Genomic DNA, 10,203 nt, shown 5'->3' with positions numbered 1-10,203 from the left:
AAATCTTTAAAAAAAAAAACAAATGAGAATAGCTCAGTTTATGCTTTGGGTTTGCAGGGCAGGCGTTAGTAGGGAAGAGGGGGAGTGCTTTGCTATGCACTTGCTGTCACTGCTGCATCACGCTGTCTCGTGCTTGGACCCTTTGAAGCTCTGGTTAGCTCCCAGTTCTGCCTGTGCTCCTCTGCTCTGTCATGGTTGCTTTCTCATTTCTCCTTGATCCCCCAGGACTTTGAAGAGCTAGATGGTTTAAACCAGTCTCTCTCTTCAGCAGGATTTCATAACCTAGGCTGGTCTCAAGCTCTCTAGCAGAGGATGACCGTCGTCTACAGTCCCTTCCATCTCCTGCTGCTGAGTGCTGGGATCACAAGCAGCCACCAACCACTAGGCGTCTTTTTTTATTTCTCATGTCAAAGGTCTCATTATTTAACCTTAAAAAATGATGCTGAGTTTCCTGAGTAGTTAGTTGTTTTATCTCATTTGTAACTGGTTCTTTGTTTGTGCTTTAAGGGTTACTATAATGAAAGACAAAGATACTAGGAAGAGTAAAGGTGTTGCATTTATTTTGTTTTTGGATAAAGACTCTGCCTTAAACTGCACCAGAGCAATAAATAATAAACAGGTAAGCCATTCATTTAATCAAGGTTTTACCCAGAAGTCTCTGTGTTCATCACACAAAAGCTAGGGGGCTGCGGGAGACCACCAAGTTTGATTAATTTCTGTAATTAGGAGTGGCTGCCTTGGGCTGGTGAGATGGCTCAGTGGGTAAGAGCACCCGACTGCTCTTCTGAAGGTCCAGAGTTCAAATCCCAGCAACCACATGGTGGCTCACAGCCATCCGTAACAAGATCTGACGCCCTCTTCTGGAGTGTCTGAAGACAGCTACAGGAGTGGCTGCCTTTTGGAGAAGAGCTTTGTACTGGATTATCAAAATGCTGGAAGAATCTTAAGAGAAAATTACAGCATAGAATTTGTCGTATACTTATTACAGCAAGAAATGAGGAAACAGTATGTGATGACTAGGTCTTGGTGACTATGACCCTGTCTGTGCATTTACAACTTTCTCTGGCTTAGTTATTTGGTAGAGTGATAAAAGCAAGCATCGCTATTGACAATGGAAGAGCAGCTGAGTTCATCCGGAGACGAAACTACTTTGATAAATCTAAGTGTTATGAATGCGGGGTGAGTAAACCCAGAGCTCTGACTCTGCTACAGTATAAGGTTTTCTTGGTGTCACTCATTTTTGACGCCCACCAGTTGGGTATGTGGGGGAACACTCGGACAGGCACAGGACACAGGACTCCAGATGGTCTGCCTGTTCTGTCATTTACACCCTTTTAACAGGAGGCTCTGTCTGAACCTTGGGCTAAACTGATGACATGCAAACTGCAACAATCTTACACACTCATGTGTGGTACATGCATGTCTACACACAACAATAATAAAGAGAAAGAATAGTATCTAAAGAAACTTGGAGTGGGATTATGGGCGTAGCTGAGTGCCAAGGAGATTGCCTGGCACCCTGAAGATATGGGTTCATCCTCAGTATCACAAAGCATAGGTAGGTGATACACACTAAGTTTCATAGTGTATAAGCCTTCAAAACTGTTTTCTAAAACCATAAGGCTAATTATTTATCTTAATGTCTTGGAAGGTTTTAAGTAAAGCATACATTCCTGTTAACAGACATTGCATGAGTTTTGTTGTCTCTGCAAGGGTTTAGTCATCGGGGTTCACCATCAATGTGACCGTATGACCCATCCTCCATAAGATAACAGACTGAGCTTCTCTTGTAGTTATTGTTGGGACAGGATTACAGAATGCTCCCAAGGCTGGTATTGAACCCATAGCCTAGAGAGATTCTCCCTCTTGGCCTTCTAAGCAGCCACAGCTAAATAGGTGTGCTGAGCCATACCTGTTTTTATTTTTAATACCAAGAAAAGTTCACTCTAAGTCTCATAGCTGTTAGTTCCTTAAAATGTCTGCATAAAACTTGAACACCAGATCCAAAAGTATAAGTGGAGAGACAGAGAGGCGATTTCTGCCAGACAGACGTCATAGCTACAAAGTAGCAGGGTAGCAATGACATCATCTACTTCTCTATTTCTGTGATAAACACTGTGACCAAGGCAGCTTACAAAGGAAGAGTTGATTTGGGGCTTTCATTTCTAGAGGTCTAGGAGCTCACCACCTTCCTGATGGGAGCATGGTAGCAGGCAGGCAAGCAGGCATGGCACTGGAGCAGCAGCCGAGAGCTCACAGAAGGTCCAGAAACTGGAAACAGCAAGGAGGCACACGGAGGTTGGTGCCAGTCTTTGGAAACCTGAAACCCACTCCCAGTGACACCCCTCCTCCCATAAGCCACATTTTCGGGTCCTTCCCAACCGGTTACACCAATTCCGGACCAAGTATGCAAGTGCGTGAGCCTGTGGGAGCATTCTCCTTCACATGACAGTCTCCTTTCTCCAGCTGCCGCCTGTTATCTCTGTTCCCCAAGACAAGGTACACTGTAGATGGGTGTGAGGACTAGAAAGGAACCAAATGTGTTTTGAGCACATACTAATGTGGTCGGTTCATACTGTCTGAATCCTGTTGAAAGATTACTTTGAAACTATTGTAAAGTCCTAAGTTACGTTTGTGAAAGAAGTGGTGGCTGTGCAAAGTAGCACAGGCACAGAGTCTGGCGGCCGGGAGGCCCTTAGCATGGAGGCCAGCTGTCAGCAGGCTCTGAGCTACGTACTGAGTTCTAGGCTAGCTGAGGTCACAGGGAGCCTCTATCTCCATTAAATCTGTTTATTTAAGAGCTTACTTACTCTCTCCATGTTTATAGTGAATATAGATTGTCTGAGAATTATCCTCTTGATTTATCAATTCAGACAGATGTTATTGTCATGCTTTATATATTTTGTTGTTAATTATTTGGGGGTTTTTGTTTATTTACTTTATCTCAGTATGTAACCTTAGCTGACCTGGAACCCACTGGTAGACTAGGCTGGCCTCAAATTCAGAAAACTATGCCAGCCTGTGTCTCCTGAGTTCTGGTATCAAAGGCGTGTGCCACCACAGCAGGGCCAATACTTTTTTTTTTTTTTTTTTTCCATAAAGACAGTGTCGCTAGCATAGACCAGTCTTAAACTTGTTACGTAGTAGAACAAGGCTTTAAACCTCTCCTCTCCCACACCAGAGTGCTGGGATTACAGCCAGGCCACTACCCGTGGTTTCCATGTTGTAGGGGAGTCAGATGCCGTGCTCTAGGCAGCACTGCAGCAGCTGAGCTACATTACACGCCTACTTTGTATATTCCCCCTAAAAACAATCTGCTTACATTTATATATCCTGATTTTCTCCCAGAGCAATTTTACTACTGACCTTTTCCTTCAGTGATGGTGTTAGCATCTTTTGTTATATATATCATTGTTATATATATCATTTCAAAACACAATAGAATTCTCCCCACAGTAAATTAACAGTAAATGCTACCTCTTGGATTCTGCCATATGCCAAGTACAAAGTACAGATTATTTAAGGCATTGGGATATATTTTTTTTTTCTTCTGTTGAAGTCTTGGCTTAGTCTCTCCTACATGAGTTAACATTATACGATTGCATGTAGTTTAGTGAGCTGAGGTGCAGATTGTCATCCCTAGCTCTGTGTTTTACAACTCAGTAGTATACATGATGATATTAATTCAGCTGAGTAAAATAGGGCAGTAATATAAGCCATATACTTAAAGAAAGAAAGAGAAATATTGTATAGAAATATTGTATATTGTATAGCTCTGTCTAAGAGCTCAAGCCCGGGCCCCGGGCCTGCAGGGCAGGGACTCTGTCACTGAGCTGTCTCCCCAACATCTGCTTATTTTCAAAGCTGATTATTCAGCAACATCTTACAGGTTGGTAGAAATAATTTTATCCCTATTTATCAGGCTAATCTAGAATTTATGTTAGTGTTAATAAAGCACTTAGAGTTAGTTCTTTTTTGTTTGGTTGGTTTTGGTTTTTTGAGACAGGGTTTCTCTGTGTAGCCCTGGCTGTCCTGGAACTCACTCTGTAGACCAGTCTGGCCTCGAACTCAGAAATCCGCCTGCCTCTGCCTCCCAAGTGCTGGGATTAAAGGCGTGCGCCACCACGCCTGGTGAGTTCTTTTGTAGGGTAAAAGTTGAGGTTTAAAATGTTTGAGGAAAGAATTCTACTTTGCTCCCTAGTTATTACTGTAGCATGCTAGCACTTAGAGTATCAGGTGCTCTGCCTCCTCTGTACGAAAGGAACCGGTGTTCCTTCCTCTGTTTCCACAGTGAGAGTATCGTTTCCTGGATTCTAGCCTTCGATGCACAGGGTCAGGGCACGTTTCTATCAGTAACAGCAACTATAGTGGTTCATTGTTTTTCTTTGTTTGTTTTTTAATGCAAAACAAAAGGAAAGTGGACACTTAAGTTATGCCTGTCCTAAAAACATGCTTGGAGAGCGTGAGCCTCCAAAGAAGAAAGAGAAGAAGAAGAAAAGGAAACTCCCTGAACCGGAAGAAGAAATGTACGTATGTCTGTCTCACTCCCTGAGGTGCTGTGCTGTGTGCCTTTTTCCTGCCAGCTGACCAAATCTGGATTTTCTCTCTTTGCTGATCTAGTGAGGAAGTAGAAGTGAGTGAAGAGGAAGGGGAGGACCCGGCTCTGGACAGTCTAAGTCAGGCCATAGCGTTCCAGGTACCGACATACTGGCTCTGGAGGACTGGGGTCTGGGGACACTGCTCAGCAATGACCAGATGCCTGGCAGGCTGGGTTCGCAGCAGAGGGCAGGAGGAAAGGAAATGGTGTGCCATGGTGTGCTTTAAGTGAGAGCAGCTACAGCCTTTAAACTACCTACCCAGGAGGCTGAGGTGGGGAACCACTGGAGCTGAGGAATTCAAGACCAGCCCAGGATACTGTGTCTCAGAAAAAGGAGGGGATATAGTGAGCACACTGGTCCATACCTGTAAACTGAGCACTCGACTCGAGAAGATGACAGGTTAGCCTAGCCTGGACTACAGAGTGAAACCTTGTCTCAGAGATTGAATAAATTGTAACACAGGGCACCGTGATGTACTTCATGCTCTTAGTGTGTATATGTGTGTGTGTGTGTGTGTGTGTAGTGGGCAGTGGTTTGTTTTGATTTGTTTTGAGACAGTTTCTTCTTTATGTATGTAGCCATGGCTGCCCTGGCACTCACTCTGTAGACCAGGTTGGCCTCGAACTCACAACAGAGATCTGCCTGCCTCAGCCTCCCTGATGCTGGGCTTAAAGGTGTGCGCCACCACCACCTGGCTGTAGTGCACGGGTTTTTATTACTGCACTGATCATCTGCAATGGGATTCTGTTCCCTCTCACCTCATACATTTCAGGCAACACATTATACTAAGATCTTTGAATGAAACATTGTAATTTGTCTTTCTGGACTGTAAGGTCCCACATACTTTTAGTGTGTTATTAATCTGTCTTCATTAAAAAATTGGGCAGAGGTATTGATTTAACTGGATGTGTTAGCACATGTCTGTAATCCCAGCACATGCGAGGTAGAAATCAGTTCAAGGCCAGGCTGAGCAATATGATCTCAGAAATTAAATTAATGTTTAAATTAAAAGTTTCATTTAAAATTCTTTAGCATAATCTAGAAAGAATCCTTGCATAGAACGGAGCCAATCACCTTGCATACTTGTCTTCTCACCTGAGAAGGCTGAGGCAGGAGATCATGAGTTCAGGCCTAGCCTGGGATACCCAATAAGTGCCAGGCCAGCCTAAGCTATGTAGTATAGCTCTGTCAAAACAGAACAGGACAGGGCAGGACAGGAAAGGGGGCTGAGGAGGGATTCAGTTTAGTTGGTAGCATGCACAAAGCCCTGGTTTTATTCTCCAGCACTGCATAGGCCTGGGATAGGAACACAGCCCCAGCATCATGGAAGTAGAGGCAAAGGCTCAGAAGTCCAAGGTATCCTACATAGGGAGTTCAACACTTCTCTCTCAGGGAAGAAAAACCCTGTGATAATTTTGAGTAGGACTGCGATGGGGGACCAAATTTGTCAGTGTGGCCAGGAGGGTGGGAATTATTTGTGTTCTGGTAATTTTCCATGGTAAGGTAATTCTTTTGAATCAACATGATATGCCATAAATAACTGCTTTTATTCTGCTTCTGAATCATACTACAGCAGGCCAAGATTGAAGAAGAGCAAAGCAAATGGAGACCCAACCCAGGGGGTCCCTCGACCTCAGATGATTCTAGACGACCAAGGATAAAGAAAAGCGCATACTTCAGTGATGAAGAAGAACTTAGTGATTAAAATATTTATTTTGTAAATATTCAAATAAAATCTTACTGTACCAAATGTAGTTGCTGAATAGAGACTGGTTTTAGTCTTTGAAAATAAGGACACTTAAAGCCAAATGGTATTTGGCATGGTGATTTTTATTTTTTTTTTTTTTAGCCAATGCAATCTGTCAAGGAACAAAACAAAGAAAAACTTCCCAAGAAACCTACAAAAAAGGCAGCAGAACTAATAAGTTGAGCAAAAGCATGCGATTCGGGATTGAGATACAAAAATAAAAGAACAAAACCGGGGCCAGTAGGATGATGGCTCAGCAGGTTAAGGTGCTTGCTGAAAAAGCCTGGAAACTGGAGTTCGATCTCTGGAACCCATGGAAACGTGGATGAAGAGAACCGACTGCACAAAGCTGTTCTCTTGTCTCTAACATGCCCTCAGACACCATTTATTTACTTATTATCTGTATGCGAGTACATTGTCACACTATTCAGACACACCAGAAGAGGGCATCAGATCCCATTACAGATGGTTGTGAGCACCATGTGGTTGCTGGGAATTGAACTCAGGACCCCTGGAAGAGCAGTCAGTGCTCTTAACCACTGAGCCATCTCTCCAGCCCCATTTCTTTTTTTTTTTCTTTTTTAAAGATTTATTTTTTATATGTAAGTACACTGTAGCTGTCTTCAGACACTCCAGAGGAGGGCGCCAGATCTCGTTACTGATGGTTGTGAGCCACCATGCGGTTGCTGGGATTTGAACTCTGGACCTTCGGAAGAGCAGCTCTTACCCACTGAGCCATCTCACCAGCCCTCCAGCCCCATTTCTAAAAAAGAAATTTTGCAAAAGTAATATTTTGCACATTGAAATATGCAACCATTGCAGAAGGCCATCTTGAAAGGTCAAAATGAATATATGTATTAAATCATTCAATAAATAAATATAGAATAGCTGGGCGATGGTGGCGCATGCCTTTCATCTCAGCACTTGGGAGGCAGAGGCAGGCAGATTTCTGAGTTCAAGGCCAGCCTGGTCTATACAGAGAAACCCTGACTCAAAAAAAAAAAAAAAAAGGTCAAAATAAATGGAAAGGCATCCATCCCATCACTTGGTAGATGGAAGATTTGCTAGATTATAATGGTAGTGTCTCCCTAGCTGAAATAAAAATTCAATGTAATACCAATTAAAATTCTAATTCAGGATTATTACTTTCAAAATTGGCAAGTTATTCCTAAATATGGAAATAAAACATAGACAAAAGTAGTTGTGAAAAGACCAAACTTAGAGGAGTTACCTGTGGTGAGTTTTAAACCTTCACGTAAAGCTGGAGCAGTTCAGAGACTTAGCAGGGACATGAGGCTAGACAGACTAGGCAAAGTAGCTATGGTGAAACCTCTGACAAGCTCCCTGGCCAGCCAGGAGGGAGATCATCTTTGAAAAGTGTTGCCAGCACAATCCTGCATTGACAGTCGGGATACACTTGTAAACAAAGCTTGTGGGCACTAGAGAAACCACAGGTCCAGCTAGGACCCCAAAGGACTGTACCCTCTGATGGGACCACATCCCCAGGGAGGGCAAATCTAGATGGACCCAGCCTATTCCCCAGTGGAGGTTAAACCTGGAATCCAGGCAGGAGGCAGAGGCAGGAACATTGCTATAAGGTTGAGACTAGCCTGCTCTGTGGAACTAGTTAGAGGCCAGGAAGGGCACAACTTCTCAAAAGGAGGAGGGAGGAGGAGGAGGAGGGGAGACAGAAATAGAAGAGGAAGAAGGGGAGGAGAAAAAGGAGACAGAAACAGAGGAAGAGATGGAGGAGGAGGCCTAGGCCAAGGGAAGGAGGAAGAGGGGGAGGGGAAGAGGAGGAGGGGGGAGGGGAGAAGGAGAGCTTGTTCTGCCTTTGAGACTGCTTGGTCTTCTTTCAGTACCCAGCACCTGTGAGTGGCTCCCAACTGACTTCAGTTTCAGCATGAGAGGATACAACACCCTCATTTGGCCTCCGGGGACTCCAGCACATACCCACACAGAGACACACACAGACACACTAATATATAAACATCAGATTCCACAAACAAAGGATTCTCCAAACTACTGCTAGAACAAAACTCAGCAGTGCTCATAAGACCACACTATCACAGAAAGTCACTAGACACATGAAGAAACGGATTCAATCATAAAATCGCTGGTGCCAGTCATGAACAGTTTGGATTTTCTCCCACCAAAACACATATAAATATCAAGCTTTGGATGGACAAGGTAAAGAGCAGAAGAAATCCCAACCTGGGTGTAATCCTAGCACTTGAAAAAAAGAGACGTGAGTATTGTGAGTTTGGGGTCAGCCTGGGCTACATAGTGAGACCCTTGTCTTAGAAAGAGAGGCATCAGCCGGGCGGTGGTGGCGCATGCCTCTAATCCCAGCACTTGGAAGGCAGAGGCAGGCAGATTTCTGAGTTGGAGGCCAGCCTGGTCTACAGAGTGGGTTCCAGGACAGCCAGGGAGGGCTTCACAGAGAAACCCTGTCTCAAAAAACCAAAAACAAACAGAATAAGATAAACAAACATAGAATAAAATTGTTAAATATCCTTCCTCACCTTAGGCCAATGTAAAGTCTGAGAGTGGATAAACTATGACAGAATGTCTGTATCTAGCCCAAAAAACCTGTCCTTTTTTAAAACTCTTATTTAAACATCTCAATAGCATCTTAACTTGGTGGCAGTAGAAGCACTCCCAAAGACAAGTGTTTTGAAAAGCATTTACAAAAATACATTGCACAAAGTCCTATCTTGCGTCTTTAAAAATAAATATTTGAAATATCTCCACCCCCAATTCCCCAATTTAGTTTAATATAGGATTTTTTTTTTTTGACAGAGATTTATGTAGTTCAGGCTAGCCTCAAACTCAATACTACCAGAGGATTACCTTAAACTGCTTTGCTTCTACCTCCTGCTAAGATTACAGGCAGGTGTAGGGGTGACACTATGCCCAGGCACATTCAAATCCTCAAATCCTTTTGTAGTGCCAGGGAAGGGTTAGTGATCCCCCCCCCCAAAAAAAACCAGACAGGAGCCGGATCTGATGTAAATTACAATAGGACCTTTTTATTTGAGCTAGCTCACTGCCCCCTCCCAGCTGCCATCAAGCAGGATGGTTTTGGTGGTGCTGGTGCGGGAGCCCCGAATACCTATCAGTGCAAGACTTTATATTAAGCAGCAAGTGGAGGCTGAGTGGAAGCATCTCATTGGAAAGCTGCTGTGGCCCTTGAATGAACACAATTGGCTGGTGCTGGGAGTCATATATACTTAACTTCTGGTTCGAGGTCATTAGCAGGGGGCGGGCTGTAACCTGGGGGCGTGGTCATTAGCTGGGGGCGTGGTCATTAGCAGGGGCGGGCTGTAACCTGGGGGCGTGGTCATTAGCAGGGGGCGGGCTGTAACCTGGGGGCACAGATCTATTGGGATAATAACCTGGAAACACTGGTCTTGTTGGGAATTAGCCTAGAGACTGGAGCTAGGCTCAGGTTTTGTTGTGGGGAAGGGGGCAACTTGGAAACTAATGCTAGGTACCAGCCTGTTAGATACCAGTCAAACTTAGGTCAGGTTCTCTAAAATGGAGTCTGAACTTAAAAGAGTTGGCCTTTCACTTTGGACGCATTGTTTGTCGTAATACAAACAAAGCTGCCTCTGATGGGTATTACGGAGGAATTCCATACGTTTGCAGCACTGCCCTGGCTCATAATCTCCTCAGTTACTTCTCTTCTACTTCCCTGGAATACTTTCTCCCCAAACTGAATTTACAAAGTAAACTTAAGTAGGCTCATCAGGTTGCTTCATAGCCTATCCTCTGTCTCATTCCTTAAGGAAAATAAGGGGGAAATACTGTGATAAAAGTTGCATACAGAGCCGGGCGTGGTGGCGCACGCCTTTA

The 10,203-nt window shown here is 44.1% G+C and overlaps 1 protein-coding gene across 1 annotated transcript in view; it reads left to right on the top strand.

The window, feature by feature from the left end:
- Zcrb1 (zinc finger CCHC-type and RNA binding motif containing 1) overlaps window positions 1-6,350 on the top strand; it is a 13,053-nt gene extending 6,703 nt beyond the window's left edge. The window contains exons 4-8 of the mRNA XM_021182839.2: window positions 508-619; window positions 1,072-1,179; window positions 4,414-4,526; window positions 4,621-4,696; window positions 6,172-6,350. Of these exons, the coding sequence (XP_021038498.1) occupies window positions 508-619; window positions 1,072-1,179; window positions 4,414-4,526; window positions 4,621-4,696; window positions 6,172-6,303 (541 nt within the window). The 3' untranslated portion in view covers window positions 6,304-6,350. The remainder of the gene's footprint in view (window positions 1-507; window positions 620-1,071; window positions 1,180-4,413; window positions 4,527-4,620; window positions 4,697-6,171) is intronic.
- Window positions 6,351-10,203: the final 3,853 nt, after the last annotated feature.

Source organism: Mus caroli, chromosome 15 (assembly GCF_900094665.2).
Source record: "Mus caroli chromosome 15, CAROLI_EIJ_v1.1, whole genome shotgun sequence".
In the NCBI taxonomy this organism is placed as follows: Eukaryota; Metazoa; Chordata; class Mammalia; order Rodentia; family Muridae; genus Mus; species Mus caroli.
Note: the sequence above shows the minus strand (reverse complement) of the source record. Positions and strands in the feature narration are given on the sequence as shown.